A 27795-nucleotide genomic window follows, 5' to 3' on the forward strand; every position below is an offset into this window, starting at 1 on the left:
CCATTCTGGATGTTTTCCTACCACACTATTTATCTTGCACTCAACTTTTCATGAATCTTCTTGGTCAGAGCACTCTCAGTAAACGGCTCCTTTAGCAAAGACATTTACGGCTCACCTTCCTTCTGGAGTGTCTTTACCACTATCATGACCTCTAGTCAGTAGTCTTCCCCATGATAATGAAGCCTTCACACCCATACTGGAAGACCATTTAAAGCAGGGGTGTCCTTAAAACTTTTAACGAAAGACAGAATGACTTAGTTTCCCCTTATGTGTAATAAATATAAATTATATATGTGTTTCCAAATCTAAAATGAAGTACAAAAACACTAAACTTATTGACAATACTGTTTTTAAAATGAATCTGTGACGTTCAGCTAAAGCATGTCACATCTTTTGAACTTTGTCACTTATCACATTAAATAAGCAAACACAATCAACTGTGACATTTGGAAGAAAAAAGTACAGATTCTGCATCACATATAGGGAATGTACTTTCTGATAACACTGAGGCCCCATACTGAGGTTTCTAGTTTTTGTCCACCTTGTAGATTTCTGCTTGAGTAAAACGTGTCACTAAAACTGCATTGTAAACCAATCATGTAACAATAAGTCAAACCTGTCCCATATGCAAAGTTTTATGACATGCTAAATACTACTAGGTTAATAAGCTAAAACCAGAGCATCTTTATACATTTTACTAACCCAAACATCAAAATTCATAAACATAGATTCCCCAGCACCTTCTTAGGGAACAGGATTAGGGCCACTAAAAAATATGTTTTTTCTCAGAATTCTGACTTTAATCTCAGAATTTTGGGTCTAAATGTAGATGGACACCATGAAGGAAGAGATGTGGGAGCACTCAGCTTCACTGACAAAGATGTGAGTTGTTTGAGAGGGCCAGTGACACATTGGTGGAAAATGACGGAATTAGGCGACATTTTACATGCCAGAGGGGTCCCCGATGATGATATTTCTTTAATGGAAGAGCAGAAGGTGATTAAAACAAGCTAGTTTAGTCTCTAAAACAGACATGGCTACGGCTTGATGCTAAAATGTTTGTTAGTTGTCAGAAAACAGTCAGAATTCTGAGATTAAATTCAGAATTCTGAGAAAAAAAAGTAAGAATGCTGAGAAAAAAGTCAGAATTCTGAGATTAAAGACAGAATTTTGAGAAAAAAAGTAAGAATTATGAGAAAAAAGTAAGAATTCTGAGATTAAAGTCAGAATTCTGAGAAAAAAAGTAAGAATTCTGAGATTGAAGTCAGAATTCTGAGATTAAAGTCAGAATTCTGAGAAAAAAATTAAGAATTCTGAGATTAAAGTCAGAATTCTGAGAAAAAAAAGTCTGAATTTTGAGATGAAAATCAGAATTCTGACTTTTATCTCAAATTATACTGAAATAAACTTAAAAAATCCGTTACGGTAACTTTAATTTTTTCAGTGGCCCCAATCCTCTTCCGTACCTTCTGCACGAAAGAATGAACGAGATAAAAGCTGGCAATTATACAAATAGTCACTCCCTGGTTTTAATGCCACAGCCATATTGGATTTTGGTGAACTCAAACTTAAGGATTTATTATTTTGTTTTTTTTCCCCCCAGACCTTATCTGTACCGCAGAAGAAAAATCTAGAATGTGAAACATGCAGTACCAGAGGAAAACACTCTTCCAAATAATTCCCTTATTTCACAAAAATGTGTCAGGATGGCTGTAATTGGAAACATTATTTGTCAGTGTAATAATTAGAACACTGCTGTAAACAACTAACTAGGGTTGTCAAAAATATCAGTACTCTGAAAAAAGTATCCAGATGTAATACTATTTTTGAAAGGCGATATATTCAAGCATTGTTTGCATATTTTTGCTAAAGTTACTCTTAGATTCCTGCATTATTTGCATATTAAAAGAAAATTTTTTAAGACAGCTGTAAATTGTCAAATTGCGGTAAATTTATTTTGTAGTTTAGCTATCATTTGCTTTTAAAAAACAAAACAAAAAAACTATTCATGTCATTTTTTTATCCCTATGGTACCTAGTTATGAATATTTTCCTAAATATTGAGATCAAGTTTGAAACTGTAGTATCACCTTTAAAACACATGTTAATAGTTTTGAGTATTTAAATTATCATGAGATACGTTTATGATTTTAAAAAAGGTCTCCCCTTAGAAAACAATTCAAGTCAGTTTTGGTGGAATTCCCCTTTAATGCCACAGACATGTGAAACATAAGCTTAATGCACATCCACCTTGTAACATATTGGCATTATCTTCCAATGCAGTCTTTGTCTTCTTATAAAACTCTTCACATAACAGATTTTGTAATACCGAGTTTACAGGTTACTGTACAGAGTAAAAGAAAAACAAAAATAAGAGAGGAAAACTAGTCAAAATTACATTGTTAACGTCCAGTTGCTTGTCATCAAGTACAGTCAGTGGCCATAGACACAAGAATTAGCCAAACACATAAAAAAAAGACCATTAAGGCTGCTCGTCAATGTAGAATAAGTAGGAAAAGAATTGGCACAATGTTTGGAAACCCTTTATATACAAAAAGGGAGCATTTTGCCGGTACATCAAAAAGCCACCAAGAATCTCTAATCAACAAGTTCTGATTCTGATCCAGACAGACCATGTCAGGGGAAGGGGTCCAATATGCTTGTTGCCTGAAGGCAGGTTCCAGGTCAGGAAAGGGGAAATTGTAAAATGCAGGTACCGAACAAAAAAAAAAAAAAAATAAGCAGAGTGAGCTGAATGACTGAAACACAAACATGGAAACAATCGAAATCACTTCAGCTGAGCCCCTGAATAAGGAGAAAACTACATTCTACCATCAGACTAATTCTCTCTCCAGCCGTCCTGAGTCTTCTTTCGTTGTCCTTCAACATGTATCAACTTGGCATGTGAAAAAATATTTTAAAACAAAGGGTAAAAAGGAAAACAAACTGGATAAGTTGGAGAATGAAAAAACCGGGTCACAGCACACACGCAGCATACCTAATGCACGTCACTGTCGAGTACTTGAAGGCATCTCTTTCCAGTTTAAAGTAATTACACACAATAAGAGAAGAAACTCCCAAAGCTTTTATATAAAATCCAGGAATGCAATGCCTCTGGTGTTGTTGAGCGCGAACACAGAAAGCCCTTTTTACAACTGATCTGCCTTTTTTTCCCCCCGACAGTCTTGTACTAGAACTGCGTTTGAGCTCAAATATGCACCTTTGTTGTGTTGCTTCATGTCCGAACAATTTGATCCGTTTAACCCACAGAGGCCCGACTTAAAAAAACAAAACAGAACTCCTCTGTTGGTCGCCAGGTGAAAGAATCTGGGAGTGGAGCTTTTGTCCCGTCTCCTCTGTCATATGTTTGAGTCAAAGAAAAGCAGCAACAGGTTCTGCTGGTAAATTAGAAGCAGCTCATTGTTCGATTTCTTCCCACAGACGCACCCTCTTGATGAGCTTGTTTCACAGCTGGGCCGATGAAACAGTGAGCTGCTGCAAGGAAAGCAAACCTTACAACATGAAACCAGGCTGACTGGAACAGGGAGAAAAACATATCCAAATAATGACCTTTTATAAGGGGGTTTTAATGTACAGTCACTTGGGAAAAAAATACTCAATATACATTTAATCATTAAGAAACAAACACAAAAAAAAACTTAATGAAAGTGTATTTATAATCAACATTGCTCCTTTTAAATGCAAGCCATTTTTCAAGCAATGGATAAAGCAGGACATGGGAGTTTTAAAAACATTTTTAAAGCCAGAAACAGCAAAGCTCCTTTAATAATTGACAAAAATAAATTTCCACCAAAGTTGATTTTAAATTCTGAGACTGCCAAACTCAATTATATTCAAGTGATACAAATTTACAGAATTTGCCATTAAAAAGGAAGAAAAAAACAACAACTTAGAAATGCCCCCAAGGTTAAATAGAGGGGCTTTTATGTGCCCACCTCAGGAGAAAAGATGCCAGTATCGTAAAAAGTGCATGAATGCAGCAGCATTGCTGGGACAGTGTGGCACAGATGATATCTTTTAAAAAAATCATAAACAGATATAAATTTTAAAGGAGTATACCATCAGTTGTGTGTTTGGGATAATTTACACTCAGTTAAACAAAGGAGAATAACTGGAACTTGTAAAGAAAAAATAAAGTGTCACGGATGAGTTACCCGTCAAAATTTTTATTATCAAATCTTTGCGAAGCGCCGACACTCACCAACTTGCTCCATAGACTCAGAAATATACTTTAATAATGCTCGATATGTAGGTCAATGAACAACTGGATGACGGCAATGAAGTCCAACACTGGAGATAATATCAAACAAGTAAACATAACTAAAATTGCACCCAAGGCAACAACCAGAAATTGTATAAATGTATAAAACATCTATCGTTTATCTCATCACCTAGGTATGTTTCATGACTCCGTCCCAATACCAGGCAGAGGCCGCCTCGCTCACTCCTTTTTGGGGCAACAAAAAGTCCAAGTCACCCCCATCTGTCCTCCACAGACATGTATGATTGGCATTTATCATATGTATACAAGACTAGCTCAATGCTAACACCTACTGCTGCTATTTGTTAAAAAGGTTCTCCGTATTTTACAACTGATATCACTTGCATGACAGAATGATGCAACAGGTACACTTAAAAAAAAAAAAAAAGTGAAAACAGTAATAAAAACAATTGAAATAATTTACGTCTTTGTATTTCATGGAGAAGTGTGTTTAGAAATGAACCACCGGATCACTCTAAACATAGGCACAGTTTTAAAAGAAAAAAAACATTTAAAAGCCAAAAAAAAAAAAAAAAAGACCAAAACATTAGACCTTTGTTCTTCAGGGTCACAAACATTTAACATAAGTTATGACGAGGAAAGATTACGTAAAAAAAAAAAGAAGGTATAAGATGACAGAGTTTAAAATTACAGCAGCAGCAAACGAGAAGTCCCAAAGACTTGTTTTTGTGTTTTTGCATACAATTGTATCCTTGCTCACATAATAGATGCTGTAATTACTGTAAATACATTGGCAATGGGATTATGGTTTAAAAAGCTGGAGGACTTCCCTCTGAGGCCAGTCACTTGATCAAACTTTAAATATCTTCATTTTTGGCAAACTCGTGGAGGGCTTTGCCTCGTTTTATGATCTGGAATGAAAAGTGAGCGGTTTTTTTCGGTGGCCTGGGGTCATGAAGGACTGGGATCAACTCTGGAGGAACACTGAAGTCTCCAAGAGTTTGCCTTCATTTCTGCCAGAGTACTGAGAACAAAACGCGATCCTTGTGCGTGTCCCTCCCCTATTGTTAGGTGCCCCCCACCCAAAACACTGATTGTAGCGAGTCTGTTTTCTTTACAGTGTATGATACACATAATGGGAGGGCAGGCAGGCGAAGGGGTGCAGAGTAAAGCCGAGGGTTTGGAGTGGCGCTTGAAGTGGCACTAAGCTGCTCTTGGCTCAGACCATGGCACGGTAAGGTCCCTGCATCTTAAGGAACTGGATGATGAAAGACGGGCCACCTGCAACGATCTGGGCCGGCAGGTGGGTGAGGGGACAGTTCTCGATGCTCATGATGGACAGCTTGCTGCAAAGGGCCAGCTCAAACGGGAGGCTGTGCAGGTTGGGGTTGTCGTTGAGGTACAGTTCCTCCAGATTCTCCAGTGTGCCTGAGTATGAACACGAGGCAGTGATTGTTATTGTCAGAACCTCGAAGCTAAACAAGTCTGAAGGCAAAACACTCTCAAAGGAACATAAAACAAGTGTTGGATCAGTCAAGCATTACGAAACTAGTTTTGGGGTTTAATGACAAAAAGACAATTACCAAGGATGATTGGTTTTGGCTTTAATTGGATAAATGAGTATAGAGCATTTACCTTTACAGCCATCTGAGAATGAATAATGAATCAACGCAACGCTGAAGTTTAGAGTATGGCAAGGGGTTGTTTTAAATATTTAAGGGATTTTGTCAGTAATGTGAAAACACTGACCGATCTCCTCAGGAAGGTGTTGCAGCAGGTTCTCTCCCAATCCAAGGTGAGTCAGGTTGGTGAGGTGGCCGATGCCTCTTGGTAATGTAGTCAGCTGATTATTGGTCAACACCAATTTCTGGTATAAAAAAAAAAGATATCTAGTTAAAGAAAGAAACATTAGCAGAATAAACAGTAAACATTCTTCACCGACAATAATTGGGCATCAGGAACCGATCAGAACCGGTTATATGCTTTAGGGTGATGTAAGGAAGCAACAATAGAGAGTCAGAAAACTTCTAAATATAATACACTGATGCGACGCACCATTATGAGCTCATATTAAATATAATGTAGAGCTCGGTGGGTAGCTCATCCAGATATTTTTTTTTTATCTTAAGCTGGTAAGGGTTTGCTCCTGCCAAACCCTTACCAGCCAATATATATAAATAAGCCATGCAATACAAGACACGGTTTGAATGGATTGTTTCTGGTCGAATGTGGGCGTGTAGAGGAACTAACATGAGGTGGAGCCTGCTCATTTATGTGAGGGCGCATAGGTTGCAAACAACATTTTCAGCTTTTGGGCACATTTAGTAAAGATCCCATGCAATCTTTGACAGATGGGACAGCTGACCAATAAACAGAATGAACCTTCTAGCATGGTTTGGAGTGGGAGACTTTATTTTCTTATACATGTCTCTATGAAAAGCAACAGAATCACGGAAAAGTGATCGATTTATTCAGACCAAAGAAAAGAAACCAATTATCTGAAAGTCGCTACAATTTATAAAAAATAAAAAAAAAATTGCACCAACCTAGCTGACCTTATTAACATCTTTGAATGTAAACAGTGCATTCTTAGGCCGTTTCTCACTATGTGTACTTGTACTGGAGGTGGAGAGGGAGACAGTGAGGAGTTTATTCCATGGTAAGCTGTGATTATGTAATACTACACATCAGTTCACGATGACAACAAACATCCTTATGGAAACACGCCGTTAGGGCGCATCAAAGAGAGCACACAAGTTTTATATTTTCAGTTGCTTATAAATATGACACTTATATTTCTGAGGTGTTTTTGTTAATGAGTCTTAAAAATTCATCAGATACTAAACACCTACCATTAGCCAGTGTGTTTTCACTACTCCAAAATACACTAAATGTATATATATTTATTCACAGACAGAGGGGAACAGTCAGGTGTGGAGCCACTTCATGAAGAATGTAATAGCTGTTGAATGCAGCATCTTCAGTGTTAGTCAGCCAGCAAGCAAAATAAAACACGGCAGATTGGAGGCAATATTTAAATTAACACCACAAAAATTGATTGCATTTAAAGTATGGCTGAAACTAATTTGATTAATCATGATTAATCAATTATTGAAATGATCGTCAACCAATTAGTAAATTAATTGTTAACTTGCGTTCAGAGACTGTAAATATATATATATATATATAAATATATATATATATATATATATATATATATATATATATATATATTAGGGGTGGAACGGTTCACAAAGTCCACGGTTCGGTTCAGTTCATGGTTTCGTGGTCACGGTTTTCGGTTCGGTATATGTTGATTGTTACCCTGAAATCCCATAAAAATTTATTACATTAATGAAAAAAATCCAAAATAATGAATGAATTGTAATTATTTACAATTCTGGTTCATTTCCGCATGTTTTGCTGCTTTGAATTTAATCATCTGGCGCATGCCCTCTACGATCTCCAAGGAACTCAGAGCGGAGCGGATGGGAGCCACAGCGGAGGCTGTAGGCTTTGCTTTGTGCAGGCGGTCTGGAGCGCAGTGGAGCTGACGGAGTATGTGGGATTTCGGGGTTAGCATGACATGTTGGTCATGTTGCTCTTAGCATAAACAAAAGGTGTTGCACAATGCTTGCACACGGTTGCACTTCTATCCACAACTTTCTTTCCGCAGTCATCGTAGGTCACTAAATGCAAAGTGGTCCCATACAGCAGACCTATAAAGTGCTGCTGGCGCGTCTTCCAACTCCTGTTCTTTCCGACTCGCCATACCCAAACAATTCTCCACAACTGATTTTATGCTGCTACACCAGGCTACGCTGCTTCGCTTCTTCTTCTTGTTTACTACTGGTGGTTGGCTTTGGTCGCAGTACCGCCACCTACTGCTCTGGAGTGTAATCGCTTCGCCTATGAGAAAAAGGAGCAGTGCATGAACCGAACGCAACACACGCGAACCGAACCGAGACAGTCGAACCGAACGGTTCGGACGGTTTTCATAAACCGTTCCATCCCTAATATCTATATATATATATATTTTTTAGCATTTAAGATAAAAAAAAAATAAATCATCTCCCAATAAGCTCTGTCCATAACTTATGATTTTTTTTTTTTTATTTGTAAAAAATCTTCTTTAAAGAACCTTTGGGTATTCGAAAAAATTAACATTTATTAGATTGATAAGATGAATCGATTTGCAAAATAATCGTTAATTGCAGTCTTTATTTATAGTCTTCTCTTGACACTGGTGAGATTAAAGTTGCTTATTTTAATTCTATAGTTCCATGTTCTGTTTCTTAGTCTTAAATCATATTTTTCGTTATTATGAGAATTTGAGTCTCATGCAGTCATTTTCAGTTTCTTTTAATATTCTGGCTTTTTCGAGGAAACTGGTGCTAAAGACATGAACTGATAGAGGAACTGAAGTCATACTCTGATTTTTGTTGACTATAAAAAACCCAACAAAGCAATGTGGAGAGTTTATTGGAACAGCTGGAGAGCTGCATCCATCTCTCCAACTGAACTGGCAAATTGTGATGAAGAACTAATATGTAGAAAGGACGTCTAGTGTGTCGAATTAAACCTCCATTTTTTTTAAAGTTATATTTAAAACGGCAATAAATCATTTTTGAGTTTGATATTTATTGTTTTAAAGTGTGCTCTCTGCTGTGGGGGCTGCAAAATGTTCACCTGCCTCAGTGAGCTAATGCAGTCTTAACAGCACGAGGTTCTTCCCTGATGTATATATCCAAACAAGGAGGTAATTGTGTTTAAAAACAGAGTTTCTGCAGCTTTTGTGCTTATTAAAAGTCAGGGTATCAGCATAATTCTATTGTTATTGTTAAATGTACTGGGGAGGAAGCCCAGATGTCAGACAAAGGGTCATTAAGCTTATTAAAAAAAAAGAGCTTATCAGCCTGATTTTCAGCATAATAGTGACTTTATTGAGCATAACATCCCGTTACACTGAAAGACTTTAGCGACAACCCTGAGAGGAATACTAAAAATCGATAACTCTATAGCCCCAACAGTTACACTAACAGAGCTTAGCAGGTATGGTACTTGCAAGTCCAAAAACATGTCTGCATGAGTTTTGAACCCTTGCTTTTGTTTGAGGTCGTACCACAGAGGAAATGCCTTATTCAAACTCTGTGAACCCTGTACTGATCTGATTCTCGTACTCTCCTCCAAGAAAAGTTTTTTTTTTTCGCTGGCTCCACTATATCCTAAATCTATCATCACTCCTGGGTCGTGCAGTTTAAGGCATGCAGCTATTAAAGTCAATGGCTTTGTATTGGGGTACCATGTCTGTCCTACCACAAAAAAAAGAACGGAGCCATGAGACTCTAATTGAAACTTTTAAATGAGGTTTTATAACCAGAGCTAGTGGGGGGGAGATGACAGACCACTGTACCTTCTCAGAAAAACACTGAAATAAAAATCACACGCACGATATATTAAGGTAAAACATTTTTTACTTGGTGCTGCTTATAACCGATGCACTATTCTGGATAAAATTAGCTCTCATATGTAATTCTCTGTGTCTTAACTTGAAAGGAACACAAAAGCCAACATTCATTAAAAGCAAAACCTGCTTTACTCGCTCCAAAGTAAAGAAAGTGGGACAAACGAATATCTGGAAAGTTTACCTGTAAATCTTTAAGGTAAGCGATTTCATGCGGTAGACATTCTAATTTGTTTTCCTCCAGGTCGAGTTCTCGTAACTTTCTCAAACTTCCAATACCATGCGGTAGCTTCTTCAGAAGATTATTGGACAGTATTAATACCTGGAAGACAGGGTCATAAATCAGAATAGACTGACCATCAGTGACAGTCTGGCAAACATTTCCATTGATATAATCATTTACTTTTAACACAGAAAGCTGCCAAGATGAAACCTAAATTGCAATTTTATCATGCCTCATAAAAGTATTCACACCCCATATACTGTTTACATTTTACATCACAAGACAAACAAACTTCAGTCTTTTTCGATGTATTTTGTTTTTGGGTGGTAAGAATGCTTATAAAATGAGATCTAATCTTTTACTGTTTGCAACAAAACAAAAGACTTGAAGAACAGACAACATGATCCTAAATACATCGCTATAATCAAACAGTGGTGTCAGCGCGATACTTTTCTTTTGCATGGTTGTGACTGATGGAAATATGAATGCAGGACAAACCTGGGGAGAAACCATCTGTTGGACACTGCCCAAGATCTATGATTGGGGGGAGGGTTACTATTCAAGCAACGCAACGACCCAATGGAGTCAGAGATGTAACGGACTGGTTTCGATAAAACCATGCTAGTATGTAGAATGGCCTAGTCAAAGACCAAAACTACAGGTGCTGGTCATAAAATTAGAATATCATGAAAAAGTAGATTGATTTCAGTAATTCCATTTAAAAAGTGAAACTTGTATATTATATTCATACATTACATACAAACTCATATATTTCAGATGTTTATTTTGTTTAATTTTGATGATTACAAATGACAACAAATGAAAATCTCAAATTCATCATATCAGAAAATTAGAATATTACTGAAGACCAATAAAAACAAAGGATTTATAGAAATGTTGGCCAACTGAAAAGTATGAACATGAAAAGTATGAGCATGTACAGCACTCAGTATTTAGTTGGGCCTCCTTTGGCCTGTATTACTGCAGCAATGCGGCGTGGCATGGAGTCGATCAGTCTGTGGCACTGCTCAGGTGTTATGATAGCCCAGGTTGCTCTAATAGTGGCTTTTAGCTCTTCTGAATTGTTGGGTCTGGTGTATTGCATCTTCTTCTTCACAATACCCCATAGATTTTCTATGGGGTTTAGGTCAGGAGAGTTTGCTGGCCAATTAAGAACAGGGATACCATGGTCCTTCAACCAGGTACTGGTAGCTTTGGCACTGTGTGCAGGTGCCAAGTCCTGTTGGAAAATGAAATCTGCATCTCCAAAAAGTTGGTCAGCAGCAGGAAGCATGAAGTGCTCTAAAACTTCCTGGTATGTGGCTGCGTTGACCCTGGACCTCAGAAAACACAATGGACCAACACCAGCAGATGACATGGCACCCCAAACCATCACTGACTGTGGAAACTTTACACTGGACTTCAAGCAACGTGGATGAAGTGCCTCTCTTCTTTTCCTCCAGACTCTGGGACCTTGATTTCTAAAGGAAATGCAAAATTTACTTTCATCAGAGAACATGACTTTGGACCACTCACCAGCAGTCCAGTCCTGTTTCTCTTTAGCCCAGGCAAGACGCTTCTGACGCTGTCTGTGGTTCAAGAGTGGCTTGACACAAGGAATGCGACAGCAGAAACCCATGTCTTTCATACGTCTGTGTGTGGTGGTTCTTGAAGCACTCACTCCAGCTGCAGTCCACTCTTTGTGAATCTCCCCCACATTTTTGAATGGGTTTCGTTTCACAATCCTCTCCAGGGTGCGGTTATCTCTCTTGCTTGTACACTTTTTTCGACCACATCTTTTCCTTCCCTTCGCCTCTCTATTAATGTGCTTGGACACTGAGCTCTGTGAACAGCCAGCCTCTTTAGCGATGACCTTTTGTGTCTTGCCCTCCTTGTGCAAGGTGTCGATGGTCGTCTTTTGGACAACTGTCAAGTCAGCAGTCTTCCCCATGATTGTGTAGCCAATAGAACTAGACTGAAAGACCATTTAAAGGCTTTTGCAGGTGGTTTGAGTTAATTAGCTGATTAGAGTGTGGCACCAGGGGCCATCAATTTTGAACCTTTTCACAATATTCTAATTTTCTGATATGATGAATTTGAGATTTTCATTTGTTGTCATTTGTAATCATCAAAATTAAACAAAATAAACATCTGAAATATATGAGTTTGTATGTAATGTATGAATATAATATACAAGTTTCACTTTTTAAATGGAATTACTGAAATCAATCTACTTTTTCATGATATTCTAATTTTATGACCAGCACCTGTAAATCCAACTGACAATCTGAGACTAGACTTAAAAAAGATTCCTCACAGACCAACTCCATCCAATATGAGATGAAGCTAGTCTTTTTAATAAATGTGTAGGCATGTCCTGAAACAGAGGTTCCTAAACTTATAAGCTTCTGACCGACAAAAACGGTCCCAGTCGACTCAGGACTCAGACTATTGATTGAATACAAAAACACTCCTACAAAAATCAACTCAGGTGTTGCCAACAGCAGCAAGAACCAAAGTAGATGTAGTAGATTCTTTTAAATCTTTAAGCACATAAATAATTAATTAGTTTGGATTACAACACTCCCTACTGATTGATCAAGAACCCCATGTAGAATCATAACCCCAACTTTGGGAATCACTACCCTAAAGGTCTTGGGAGGCAAATTATAACAGGTTATTTTCTCACCTTTTATTCTCCCTTTCACTTTTGTGAGCCCATTTTTGTTAAACTCTCACATGGAATCATGAACTCTTTTATAGTGGTGTGGAAATTTTTTAAAGAATCAAAGGGTAAGATAACTTTTGCAAGACTGCATAACAAGTTTATTTGAATTGCGGATTTCAGTGACAAACTATTAAAAGACCCTTTACAGGAACAAAGCACAAGAAAATAGCAAAGAGCATTAAAGTGGCACAATAAAAAAGGATAACAAAAAAATTGGACATTTTAATCTAAAGTTGCATCACCTAAGAAATTCCAAATTACAAAATTTTATCTTAAGGCTTTAGAAGAAAAAATGCCTCTTAATGGCAAATAAATACCACATCTTTATTTCAGCATAAATAGAAATACTAAAAACGACCTTAACCAATCAAAGATAACACCTGAAACCTACAGGACAAGATAAAGACCCACCTCTAGAGAGATAAGTCCACAGATGTCTTCTGGGATTTTATTCAGCTGATTAGTGGCCAGGTTAAGTTCAACCATGCTAGTCCATGTACCAAAATCCAACGGCAAAGCTGTTAACTGGTTGTCCTGAAGGAGTAAATAACAATGTATTTAACTTTGTATAATACAATGCAAAATGAAAGCTGGATGTGAGGGACTGAGTATTTAGCATACATGCTAACTCCAGCTAACAAGGAAGATTAGACAGAAATCAATCCATGCATATAAAATTTGAGTGAAATCAGATCACAGTTTTAGGAAAAAAATCATGCCAAATAGAAATTTTTCTAAAGATTTAACAAAACAAAAAAAAACATTTTCCCATGTCATATATATATATATATATATATATATATATATATATATATATATATATATATATATATATATATATATACAGTTCTGTCCTCCTACTTAAATTAAATCATTATCAAAGCATTTAGAAGAGCTCTCCTACTCATTGAATTAAATTGCATGTTTAAAAAAACAGTATATGATTTGTCTTGCCAAAAGGTGAAGCTTAATCATTAAACTTCTTCCTCTGAGCCAGATCTACAAAGTGCTAATAACCTTTCAGATTTACGTTTATCGCAATGTTCCATATAGTTGTAGTAAAAAGATGTGTCACCATGTCACAAATTCTAACATGATTATCGTTTATTAGACGCAGCCTTAAATGTTGTTTCAATCCTCTAGGCTAATCCTGTTTATCCAGCAGGGAACAATGCTTCATTTAATTCTCATGCTGATAGACAAGCAGTCTAACAGGATTAATGTGCTACCTGATGTGGAAGCTCAATAATATTGTTTTCAGCTGAGAATTTAGCAATTAGCAAATCACTATAGCACACTGTCTGATAATGGAGTGCAATACTGCCCCCCAGTGTCTTGGAGAATGAATAGAGTGGCTGCCCTTGATGGGTAAAGACAGTATCTCCTGATAGTCTATGTCCATCAGCTTTTTTATGAATTTTTTGTGTTGCTTTTACGTGATACTAACAAACAACATATGCCCCATCTTATAATGTAAATGTCGGTTGAAAAGGGTTTAATTTTTAAAAGCTGTAATTTATTTCAAAAAAGGAATAACTAAATGTCTGCTTAAAGTCTCATGTGCTGTTGAATGATGGATGTTTCAAATTTAAAATAAGAAACGTCACAGGAAAATAGTTTGTGACTTCATCAAAAATGTTTAGTTCTCTAAATAATCTAAAGTATTTTATATTAAAGGGAGTAAAGTTGACCAATTTAACTTTCCATCTTAGGAGAGCATGTTTCAGAGACTTTCAAGCAAAAAGGTAGAGAAAGGGTGATGATTTGGTCTCATCCTGTTACAGGGGCTGAACATCATGCAGTAATTGAGTGTGCCATAAGCCCCTCTTTAAACCAAAGTATTGTGGGGTCAAATGTGAGGCCACCTACTTGAGATCTGAAGCTTGGCTTAAACTGTGTTATCAACAGGATAAGACTCTCAAAAACAACTCTACTACAGAATGTTAAGAAAAGAAACAAAAAAGAGGGACAACGGCCTCAAGAGGGCTGTGCAGAAATCTGTATCAATTAACTAAAGCAATCTTGTAAAGAAGATTACAAATAATATAACTACATAAAACTGTCCCTAATAAAATTAAGCTAACAGATCATAGGCTCAATTTGTTCCCAAAATAATTTTTCACTTTGGCTTAATTTCTTTCAATAAATATTGACAGACATGAAATCTTGTGTTTTGTAAACTTGTTCGATTACAGAAACAGGTCCTGATAGAGACTATGGGTAATCCTTGTTCTTGCCACTGGTGATTCTTAGATAAAAATCTTAAAATCTGCCTGTGATGCTGTGGCAACAATGAAAATGTATTTATATGAATGGTACAATTAAAGATTCATAGAAAGTTGTACAGAACGACCAAAATACCTTCATGTTGAGCTTGCTTAACACTTTGGCCCTGGAGAAGATACCAAACGGGATCTTGTTGATGCGGTTGTGCTCCATGTTGAGCGTGTAAATAGTGGAGAACTGGGAGGGCCCACCCACAGGGTAAGACTGGAAGCAGTTCCTGGCCAGCGTCAGACTGGTCAAATTTAGCAAACTGGACAGCAGGCCCTGACATAAAACAAAATATTGACATGTTGAAAATGATCAAGGAACTTTAAATATATCCAAATGGAACTTGGCAAGAAAATAATCTTTTGACAAACCATTTAAAAAATAAACAGAAAGGAAATCTAAATGATTGCTTTTAGTCCCTTATATTCACCCCGGGTGTAAAAACCTCTGCTCTTACCTCTGGCAATACTGAAATGTTGTTGTTTTCAAGGTTTAGTTCCTCAAGTTCTCGACATTTGGCTAACGACTTGGGGATGGCTGACAATCGGTTATATCGCAGTCCTAATCGATTTATACTTGCCAAATTTCCTATAAATAGAACACATAATGAATTAAGAATTCCAAAAAAAAAAAAATTTGATTTTAACTGCTCATCAATTAATAGACACAAAGAAAAAGCATCAGGCTGTAAAGTTAAAGTCAAAGGATTACCTAAGTGCCAAACTTAAATTACCTATAGTCTCTGGGAGGTCCAAGAGCTCGTTGTGCTGCAGGTCAAGGTTGGTTATTTGTGTGCAATTTCCGATCTCCTTTGGTAGATGTTCCAACTGATTATGGGCAACATCCAGAGTAATGAGGCTGCATAGCTCCCCTGCAGAAAAAAAACAAAGTTACAAATAATTTAGACAAGTTGGCAAAGCAGTAATTATTTGTATGCGGTTTAAAAATGCACCAAATATAATGATAAAGAACAAAATTGTGGATAGATATGCTGCGGAATGATTTGCATAGTATTTTGATAAAAAAAAAAACATGATAAACACCGTTTTTTCTTTCATATAAGATAAAGTCAGAAAATATGTTCAGTTTTGTCTTTTATTCCAAACTCCAATAATGTTCATATTACTTACAATAAAGTTATGGGCCCAATTTTTGTCGCTTTTTAAAAACAAATGAGTGAAAACTTCCAGAAGATGTTCCTACAGAGGCCAAAATTTTAGACATGGAAAAGAAAATGTGTGGAAACTGATGAACAGTTAAGTTTAGAGACAGATGGACAGACAGTAAAACGGATTATTTCAACGGATAAACAGATTTCATAGAGATGACTTGATCGACAGACTGATAGTCAAGACATTATAGAGGGGAAACAACAAGATAATGAGGGGAGATGGTGTAGAGGCAGCAGAGCAAACAAACAAGTACGTCATGGATGGACTTTCTCAATAGTCTGTGGATCAAACTTTTAGCCATTTGTTCATTCTTTAGTTTGTCTTTTTCCCACCATCAGACACACATACCTATTTCTGCTGGTAGCTGTTTAATCTTGTTCTCCCGGATGCTGAGCATGGTGAGCTTGGAAAGATTTCGGATGTCCTTCTCCACTGTGGTGATGCGATTGAAGCGCAGGTACAGCGTGGTCAGAGACGTCAGCCGGTAGACCACAGGAGGTATCTCTCTGAGCTTGTTGTGCCGGAGATCAAGCATTTTAAGCATCTTCAGAGAATCCAAGGAATCGGGCAAACTGGTTAAGGAGTTCTCGCTGAGGGCTAAAGTGACCAGGCTTGACAGGCAGCCCACCTCAGCTGGTAGGCTCTGTAGCTTGTTGCTGTATAAATAGAGTTCTGACAACTGAGTCAACTCCTTAATAGCAGTGGGCAGCATGTGAATGGACCGTTTGGATAGGTCCAGTCTGGTTGAGTTCTCTTCCCGACACTTATTAAGCTCTTTGATGACCTCTGCATTACTGGATTTCTTGCGTGTGGTTGGTGCTGGGTTTGGCCGCTTTATCGTGTTGTCAACAGAAAAGGCAACACCTGGAGTTGAGCTGCTTGTGTCCTTCTTTCCTTCCTTTGTGTCTTTCCCTTTGGTCTTTGTTTCTTTGCCACCATCTTTGACTAGGCTGGATAAAGCCTTGGCCTCTTTGTCCCTTTCTTTACCTGCTAGACCACCTTTAGGGTCCTTTTCTTTTAAATCTTTTTCTTTACCTAAGGAACTACTCATTTTGACGTAATCAGCACCCCAGCATAGATGTGCATGGGACTCTCTCTTGACAGGTTACTTATTAAGAAACAAAGGGACACAGATAATCAAAGAAGCTTTTAAAATATACATCCCTATCCAGGCCGACAAATTGATGATTACCCTTGGAATAAATGGCCACTTGACCTAAGGGACGTTTTAGGGACTGTTCCTTGGCTAAAGTAGAATGGGGCAAATACGGCTTCGAAGCAAGTAACCTGTGGCGTCCACTGGACTCATGCTTGAGCCTTTAAACTCCCGTCAATCCCAGGTCTGCTGATTAGAAGTTGCTTTAGGTTGCAGCAGTTTGCTTAATCCCTCTGAAAAAAACACTGTTGAAGAAAAAAAAAAAAAAAAAACATTGAGTCAATGCAATGCTGTTTTATAAACAACATCTCAGTTTCAACAGATGAATGGCTCTCTGCCTCATCTTTCCTATCATGCATTTCTTTCACATCACACAGAACCAAACTCATGTTTTAAAATGTTCAATAAGAGCTACACCAAAATGTTCTCTCTTTCAAAATATGCAGCTAATATGAGTTTAGAACTAAAGCATCAGTATGATCTGTTGCTGATAAGAATCAGCTCATCTTTCTGCTCCACATGAATGCAATAGTCCTCAACGCTACCATACTCCACTGACAAGAAAAAGAGTTCAGCATGGCCACTGAATGAAGACTGACTTAAAGTTGGCCATTTCAGTTTTGGGGAGTTGCTGAAAACAGAAGCTATAAAGAGACAGAGAAGAAAACATATGTACGAAATGTGAAAGGTTTATTCCGGCTATGAGAGAGGAAGAGATATTTTCAAACAGATAACAAGAAGGCTGAACCTAAAGAAGCTAAGCTGATCTGGTTTATCCTTTTGAACTTTCAACGTCTACTTGACTTGAAACGTTTTGGACTTTGAAACCTTCTGAGGGAGATCAGATAACCGTCTATTTTCTATTTCCTACAGGGTTAAAAATGTGAACACTCATTTCATATGTCAGTATGATACGGTTTTACAACGACTGCTCTGTTACAAAGACTTTGTAAAGCTGCCTCTACCTCCAATAATAGCAACCAATGATTGCTTACAACAAAATGTTTAGAAACACTTTTCTAAAGCAATTCTTACTCTTTAAACAAACTAGAACCTGCTGAAATCATAAGTTTAAACTTCTGTATATAACTTCCCTTTGGGATGCATCAAGTACTTAGGAATTTCATAGAAGAAGAAGAAAAAGGGATACAATTTTTATTCATTGGCCCTCTAATTACAACTAGCTAAAACAACATAACATGTTTGGTGTACTTTTTTTTCCAAGAAACTTTTAATAAAATAAGGGAGAAATACTGCAGAAAATTAACTTAGAAAGGTTTTAGGGTGCAAATTACATCACAAAAAGAAAATAAAAAATGATGGAGTAAAAGTTAAGCTGATTACTCTGCCTGAGAGCTGAAACAAAAAAAAACAATACCAATATACACTAGCATAGACACCTGACCAATAATAATAAAATATATACATCCTACAGAATTCTAAATAGTTCCACTGAACTCCAAGCCAGAAACACATTTTTCAGCCATATCAAACAGACCTAGCTGAAAAATATTGAGAAAACAATTTAATGTTGCAGCTATTTCAGGAACAATTTGTCAAAGATATAACTTACTAGTAGGGATGTCCTTATCAAATCTACATATCTAAAAACATTCTGATATCACCCAAATACATTTTGCAATAAAACAGCCTGCATTTCAACTCTCGGCTGGTTTATGGGTGACGCATCTGCAAAGTCTGCACGGCCAAGAGAATAAATGCTACTGCAGACGCTGTGACGTTGGATAATTAAAAGAGACTGACCAATAAATTTCTGATTTTTTTTAAGGCCTTTGGCGATTACTTTGAAAATTAGCCCAACCAATCCCAGACATGAGATGCCAAAATTTTGGGGCAAAATCTTGGAGTCGATATTGCTTTTCTGCCTCAATTCAATGATTAAAACAATACAATGCTGGCATTCATCATAAAAAATAAAAACATTAAAGAAAAGATGATGGATACAGTGGCAGATACACTGATCTGATACCTGGATTAGGTATTGACTCAGATACTGACTAATTAGATGCATCAGATATCGGTGATTTGATATCAGACATCCAATTGAGTAAACTTTACATGGAAATGTTACTTGTTTTTTTGGTGCTTATTTATCATCCATCCATCTTCTGTTGGATGTGGGTGCCCATCTCCAGCTTTCAATTGGCGAGAGATGGGGTACAACCTAAACTGGTCACTATTCTGATAATTTATGAATAAATATATAAAGTACATTTACATTCACTAACATGGCAAGATATATGGTTTGCCCATTCAACAGCTGGATAGATTGGTATCCAATATCAGCCAATACACTCAGCCCAGGTATTAGTGCAGCTCTAGTGGCAAAATGCGTGCCTCACTTGATGTCAACACATGGCTGCTGAATGCATTAATAAATCAAACGCATGCAAGGATCATCCGATATAAGAAAATAACATTGGCCATTGGAAGTATCTGTTTGCTTGTACTTAATGAGAAATGGGTCCGTTGTTCTCATACCTATTGTTGGTTACCATAATTTACTGTTCAAGTTATATCAGCTGATTGAACCTTACAAAATCAGTAATAAAAGTATGTATGATTAATGCGGATATTGCATCTGGTTAATATCGGTACATATTTAAAAGTGCAATATGGTTATTGTATGAGAACTAAAAACATATATTACGAGGGGTGCAACTAACGATTTTTTTACAAATCGATTAATCTGTCGACTATTTTTGTGATTAATCGATTAATGATCAGATAGCTAAAGGTCGCTTAAAGAAGATTTAAAGTTGGGGATGGATCAGATTTTAGTTTTGGATATAGCATTCTGACAGACAAAAAGTTTTTTTATATCTTAAATGCAAAATGTTTACATATTTTTTTAACATTTTTGTATATAATTACTTCACTAAGGGGGTTGCTCTGTCACCTAAAGGCATGTTTTAGAGTCTGTATAATCCAGTTAACGATTAATCAATTACTAAATTAGTTGATGATTATTTCAATAATTAATTAATCACAATTCCGATTCATTGTTTCAGACCTAAGAATAAAACTTCACTGTCTTTTATATCAACATGAAACACATCATGTCTGAGAAGGTAAAGTTTGTACTATCGGATATGTACTTGTAGTCATTGTCTTCTGGTTTATCTGGGACCGGGGGACAGCAGTGACTCCCAGAATTCCCTCTCCACAGACACCTGCTCCAGCTATTATTATTATTATTACTATGAGACACTGATAATTTGTTCATAACCAAACAACGGCCAGCGTTATCCATAATAACAAACATTGCCTAGTTTATATTGTGCACAATAAAGTTTTTTTTTCTCCCTCTAATGTGTGCTAGAACGCAGACCTTTTGACAGCTATGTTACAAACAAACCAGTTCTTCTCCTTGTCTACGTTTAGTGTTTAGTCTATCCTATAGTTACCTTGATCATGGACTAAAACACTCCAGCAACAGCTAAAGCCAAGCTGCTTCTAAAAGAAAAAAAAAAGTCTCAATCATAATCGAAGCCAGGAGAAAAGGTTGGAACTGCTGAGAGCAATCTTTAGAAAATGCCTTCAAAGCACAAAGTCCACACCACACTGGATCACATGACTTCTGGCTTACGGTTAGATGATAGATGTACCCCTTACATGGAAGTACACCATACAGTGCATCCTATAAACAATAAAAAGGTATCCATTGCTCTTTTTGCTTCGCATAAATTAACTCAGTAAAATAGAAAATTGGTTGCTGGAAAAATACTTGCGTGCTCAGTTGTTAGAAAGTTTAAGTGAGAATAACCAGGCCAAGCCAAATGCTGCAACCATGTAAACGTAGCTGTGCAAGCCACTTCCTTTTATGGTTGCAGCGTTGGTTTTTCTACCCTGATGCAGCACCATCCTTATATTTACGTTTATTTGCTTTACACTGGCAGACTACTTTTTTGTACAAACAGATGTCAAAGTTAAAAAAAGAAGATGACCCATTAAAGTGAAGGGGCAAACCAGAAAAGCTTCAATAATAATAGGTTTAGTCTAATGTAACTCCCAAATCTAAGGGGTACAAATGTACTTATCATTTACACAGCATTAACGGTATAATTATACAATAATTTTAAAGTAATGTGTTTAATCAAACAAATTATTATATGCATTATATGACTCTATAGGAATGTGTACTTGACCACATGCCAAAAGGTATCACCAAAAGGGATCAAGGCTGTCTTGACAAAATAAAAATAAAAAACTAAAAATAAATAAATTGCAAAACTGAAGGTTTTAGAAATGCTGATTAATTAACCTTTAAGGTTGTGATGATTATTTATATGGGAAATGCAATTTCCCTTTGAGTGGATTCCCTTTAACTACAGGTGCTGGTCATAAAATTAGAATATCATGAAAAAGTAGATTGATTTCAGTAATTCCATTTAAAAAGTGAAACTTGTATATTATATTCATACATTACATACAAACTCATATATTTCAGATGTTTATTTTGTTTAATTTTGATGATTACAAATGACAACAAATGAAAATCTCAAATTCATCATATCAGAAAATTAGAATATTGTGAAAAGGTTCAAAATTGATGGCCCCTGGTGCCACACTCTAATCAGCTAATTAACTCAAACCACCTGCAAAAGCCTTTAAATGGTCTTTCAGTCTAGTTCTATAGGCTACACAATCATGGGGAAGACTGCTGACTTGACAGTTGTCCAAAAGACGACCATCGACACCTTGCACAAGGAGGGCAAGACACAAAAGGTCATCGCTAAAGAGGCTGGCTGTTCACAGAGCTCAGTGTCCAAGCACATTAATAGAGAGGCGAAGGGAAGGAAAAGATGTGGTCGAAAAAAGTGTACAAGCAAGAGAGATAACCGCACCCTGGAGAGGATTGTGAAACGAAACCCATTCAAAAATGTGGGGGAGATTCACAAAGAGTGGACTGCAGCTGGAGTGAGTGCTTCAAGAACCACCACACACAGACGTATGAAAGACATGGGTTTCTGCTGTCGCATTCCTTGTGTCAAGCCACTCTTGAACCACAGACAGCGTCAGAGGCGTCTTGCCTGGGCTAAAGAGAAACAGGACTGGACTGCTGGTGAGTGGTCCAAAGTCATGTTCTCTGATGAAAGTAAATTTTGCATTTCCTTTGGAAATCAAGGTCCCAGAGTCTGGAGGAAAAGAAGAGAGGCACTTCATCCACGTTGCTTGAAGTCCAGTGTAAAGTTTCCACAGTCAGTGATGGTTTGGGGTGCCATGTCATCTGCTGGTGTTGGTCCATTGTGTTTTCTGAGGTCCAGGGTCAACGCAGCCACATACCAGGAAGTTTTAGAGCACTTCATGCTTCCTGCAGCTGACCAACTTTTGGAGATGCAGATTTCATTTTCCAACAGGACTTGGCACCTGCACACAGTGCCAAAGCTACCAGTACCTGGTTGAAGGACCATGGTATCCCTGTTCTTAATTGGCCAGCAAACTCTCCTGACCTTAACCCCATAGAAAATCTATGGGGTATTGTGAAGAAGAAGATGCAATACACCAGACCCAACAATTCAGAAGAGCTAAAAGCCACTATTAGAGCAACCTGGGCTATCATAACACCTGAGCAGTGCCACAGACTGATCGACTCCATGCCACGCCGCATTGCTGCAGTAATACAGGCCAAAGGAGGCCCAACTAAATACTGAGTGCTGTACATGCTCATACTTTTCATGTTCATACTTTTCAGTTGGCCAACATTTCTATAAATCCTTTGTTTTTATTGGTCTTCAGTAATATTCTAATTTTCTGATATGATGAATTTGAGATTTTCATTTGTTGTCATTTGTAATCATCAAAATTAAACAAAATAAACATCTGAAATATATGAGTTTGTATGTAATGTATGAATATAATATACAAGTTTCACTTTTTAAATGGAATTACTGAAATCAATCTATTTTTTCATGATATTCTAATTTTATGACCAGCACCTGTAATAAAGTACTTCTAAATTGTAATGGAAGGAGGGTCTGTGCAACAATAATGATGATCAGAAAACAAGCACTGAGTGGAACATGCAGAAGCATTTCTGGCCAAGGTAACAATATCAAACAAATTTCATAAAGTGTAAAAATCTAAATTATAAGTAGTTTCAGTGAAATGTTATTTGATTAATTTAATTTTAAAATCATATATACTCTAAGGTTTACGCTTTGTTCCCAGTATGTGTTTCAAACTGAAAGATTAAGTCCATCCCCTGCGTAAATAATGTCGACACATTAAAATGGAAAAGATCCACTTTGGGTTTGCATCTCTAAGACCTGCAGTTAGCTTTTAGCTGCTGGGTGTTACTTTAAGGTAGGCCTTAACCAATAGATTTTGGATTTCTGAAAAGCTACCAAACCTGTTTAAGTGAGTATTTTTCCACAGCAGGTCAGGAAAATCTGTTTAATATACTTGGGATAACCTCACACAAGCTCACTGCTGCTAAGCAAACATGGCCCATGGAGTGTTAACATTGCATCATGAGTTAGCCATGAAATCTGGGGTACAACATATCCTTGAAGCAAGCTAAGGATAGTTACAAATAAACCTACAACTTTGCTATGATAAATAGGAGTTAGTTACACAATAACTTTGAAGCCAAACACTTACAAAGATGCACAATTCCTGGCCAGTACCAGTGTTTTCCTTTCTGATCTCACATTCCACCTCTAAGGACTATAAAAAAATAAATTTGAATACTCTACAAGTTCTCTGACCATGGTTGCAGATTAGATTTATGCAGAAAATAAAGAAATGACAGGATTATTCTCAGTCATGCAGGAAAGCAAAGGTCCATAACTGATATATGTTACTTTAAAAAAAAAGTGCAAAGCTCTATGTGCCACTGGTTTACATATAGACCTATAATACTAAAATCCTTTGGTTTTGTGCAAGTAATCGAGCAGAAAACTAGAATTCATTTTTATTTTTAGTGCTTGAATTGTTGATAAACAGTGGAGATTGAGGGAAATGATGTAAATTATGATATGAAGGTGATTGACTGTGGCATCTCTAAACAGTTTAGAGATGTCTAAACAGTCATTCCAATTTTAGTAATGAAGTTTTTTTAAAACAGCAGCACTAATGACAATTGTACAAGAGTCTGATCTGTAGGTGTATAGACATAATTGTTTTTGCTCCAAGACTTCGGATGGGCCTAAGAAGCATTTTAGTAAACAAGGCTTGCAAACACATTATGTGAAGTGAAAAGCATTTGGCCCATGTAGAGATCAGGCTTGAAGTCAAATACAGCTTTACTAAGAAAAAAGGCTAATGTGCATCCATCAACACAACCGCAGCACCACCATAAAGAGCTACTTTGACTTTCCCCACACACACTAATGAAGTTTCCATTAGGGATATCTTTGACCCATTTGCTACTGCCACAGCATTTAGAGTAAATCCCATCTCTGCTGATATCTGTCTCACTGTGTTTGATAGACAAAAAATAAATAAACACAGCAAATCATTAAAAAATGTTTTAAATGAAACGTGCCTGTCATGGAAATAAAGCAATTCACGTCTCAACTCATTTGTGGAAATGGAAAGCCATACTACACTGAAATAAATAAATAACACAAATCAGGCCCCAGGAGAAATTAGGAAAAACAAAGGTGATGTGGCAGCTGTTTTATAAGCGAATCTTGGAAACAGCTTGGCAGCTAAAGAGTCATGTCAAGTCGCCTAAAGAGATTTAATACATTTCCAAACAAGAACGAAAAAGTAAATATTAGAGATTGCTGTATGCTAACTTGTACAGTGGTAATAATTGGGTATGTGCTAAAACAATGCTACACGTTACGCTCAACGTTACCAAGTCATTTAGCCAAGTTGTTTAACTATAAGGAAAAAAAAGAGTCAACCAGAATTCACAGAAATTGATTCTTTTGAATGAAGTAAATGTCAATATTGAGAAAACTTTGCCAAAACCACTGACAACAGGCAGGAAATAAGCTAAACGTCAACAGCTAAGCAAACGTCAGTTCTGCCAGACCGCTAACCTGCTAGCTTTAGCTAGCGCGAGCCGTTTAGCCCAACCCGCTAATGAGATTCTAACGTTAACATTCCTAAAAAGACAGGCAGTAAAATCGCACTAAGTAACAATAAAAAACTAAATCCACATATATACACGCAGGGGAGGGGAAAGGATGAGTCCAGGCAGCGAGCGATCCGCCTGCTCCTGAGCGGAGGGGTTTACCGTAGGCCCAAACAGAGCGGTTATCGCCCGAGAGGGGAAATCTCTGCTACCGCCAGCTGTGAGCTCACACAGCGGACACCAGAGCCCCATAGAGCAGCCGGGGGTGAGGTAGATAAACACCCAGAACACTACAACAACCTATATACCAACTAGCTGCAGCGCAGTAATCACGCGTCGATTTCGAACTGAAAACAAATGAAAAGAAAAAAAAAAGAAAACACTGAAAAAACAGCGGCCATTCCGAAGCTGAACAAAAGAGAGCGCTCGTATTCGCCAACAGAAAATGACACAGTAACGCTAAACAGAGTTCCGTAAAACGAAGGGAAGAGTAAAGCTAAGTGAGTGAGACCACAGTTAGCTGAAGGGATGGAAAGGTTTATTGTTATTGGGCTTAAAATAAGCGGTTTACCTTCAGAGGTGTGACTCCGCCATCCTTGCTGCTTCCTCCTCTTTTCCTACACTGCTGCTCCCCTCCCCTCCCTCCTCTGCCCCCGATCACACAACTGCGTCATACTTACGCCTAACCAATGTTATCACGAGACTTTCAAATGCACCCAGAAATCAAATAAAACTGGGATAACCTTTCACTACACAACAGCGAGAATGTTCATTGACAACAATTATGCTTGATGAAAATTACATTTTTTGTAACATACCATACGATAACGTGTTGCTTATTTTACGTGTCAAACAAACAATAAAAAATAAAAACATTAAAAAGTCAAATTATGTGTTTGTTCCACTTATTATTGAACAACCACAATACTCTTAATTACTTTGACATATTTGTACCAATAAGAAAACAATAATTAAGTTTTAGCTTTCTGATGAGAGTATATATTTATTTTCATATCTGATGAGCCGCTATAAGCTCGTACAAAAATTGTAATTTAGATGTCCCACATGCTCATTTTTAATCATTGAAGGCATGGGCGGTTCTAGAAAGGGGCCAACGGGGGCCAGAGCCCCTGTTAGGGCCCCTGTACCGAAGGCATAATACTAAGAGAAGTTCTAATGATGATATGCGCTGGAGCAGACGTGGTTACTGGAAGGTCCTTTGGATCTATTTAATTTTTTTTTCCTTTACAAATCATGTTTTACTAATTATAAAAAAAATAATAATAATAACGTGGTAGCTTTAGCGGTAATGAGATAGGATCCCAGTTTTCATCTGCTTAATGTTTTTTTTTTTTTTTTAAGCAAATTAAGAAAAATACTTATAATTTTTTTACAGCTGAATTTATTAGTTTTGCTTAAGTTCTAATTCTGATTTATATAGAAAAAGGTTATTTTAACTTAAATTCAGTCAAAAATACGTAACATTCGTAAAGACATAGAATTCTAATTAAACCTAATTGAATAGAAATTCCTCTTCATGCAGCTATCTTAATATATTTGAATCACTTTCCCTGTTTTTTATTTCATGCTTTTCTGTTCCCCCATGAAAACACGCTGGCCCCCTCCTGGCCACCTCCTGCCCCCCTCCTGACCCCCTGGTACATTTTGGTCTAGAACCGCCACTGTCTTAAACTGTGCATAGTAAATAAACACTTTAACAAATGTATCTGACAAAAAAAAAACATGTTCAATCACTTCTTTTGATTTAGGGCCATACGATTGTGGACACTAAGAATAAAGGTAGATGGATTTCCTAAACTATAATTCTCCTGTTTAAGAAGGACTAAATTGTTTTAAATTAGTGTAAGGTCATGATTTATATCCACTGAAATACATTGTCTTGTATATTGAAAGATGCGTACATTTTTGAAAATACTTCCTTAAGAAATTGTCAACTAAAACTAATTTTTACCTCATTCAGTCAATCAATTCAATTCAGTTTATTTATATAGCGCCAATTCACAACACATGTCATTTCAAGACACGTTACAGTTCACCAGATCATACAGTAAAACTGATTCAAAGTTTTCTATTTAAGGAAAACCAATTGATTGCATTGACTCACTGACTCGAATGCAAGCCCTCACACTAAGCATGCTTGTAGCGACAGTGGAGAGGAAAAACTCGCTTTTATCAGGAAGAAACCTCCAGCAGAACCAGGGTCAATGTGAGCGGCCATCTCTCGAGGCTGACTGGGGTTCAAGGAGACAGAAGCAGAGATACAAAAGGCAGCTGTAAAAGGTGGCCCCTTCCAGGAAACACACAGCTACTCTACAAAAACTTTAATAGAATTTTTTTTATGTTTCTTGGCCCAGTATGGAAGCTTCTGCTTGCCTTGATGAGCAGTGGTCAAGTTTAAGCCTTATTAAGCCAAGTCTCAGAGGACTGGACACCTTGTCCTTCAAGGTCCTTCGAGTTTAAGCACA

The 27795-nt window shown here is 37.2% G+C and overlaps 1 protein-coding gene across 1 annotated transcript; it reads right to left on the minus strand.

Moving 5' to 3' along the window:
- Positions 1-3565: 3565 nt before the first annotated feature.
- Positions 3566-25965, minus strand: shoc2 (SHOC2 leucine rich repeat scaffold protein). The gene is made up of 9 exons (XM_038291164.1): positions 25881-25965; positions 16452-17504; positions 15665-15802; positions 15389-15519; positions 15019-15207; positions 13069-13191; positions 9891-10028; positions 5992-6109; positions 3566-5670 (listed from the first exon to the last, which is right to left on the minus strand). Exons 2-9 carry the CDS (start codon positions 17152-17154, stop codon positions 5462-5464), a joined length of 1749 nt encoding a protein of 582 aa, XP_038147092.1. The 5' UTR covers positions 17155-17504; positions 25881-25965; the 3' UTR covers positions 3566-5461.
- Positions 25966-27795: the final 1830 nt, after the last annotated feature.

The sequence above is a fragment of the Cyprinodon tularosa genome, unplaced genomic scaffold (genome assembly GCF_016077235.1).
Source record: "Cyprinodon tularosa strain WSP-4 unplaced genomic scaffold, ASM1607723v1 ctg108, whole genome shotgun sequence".
Lineage (NCBI taxonomy): Eukaryota > Metazoa > Chordata > Actinopteri > Cyprinodontiformes > Cyprinodontidae > Cyprinodon > Cyprinodon tularosa.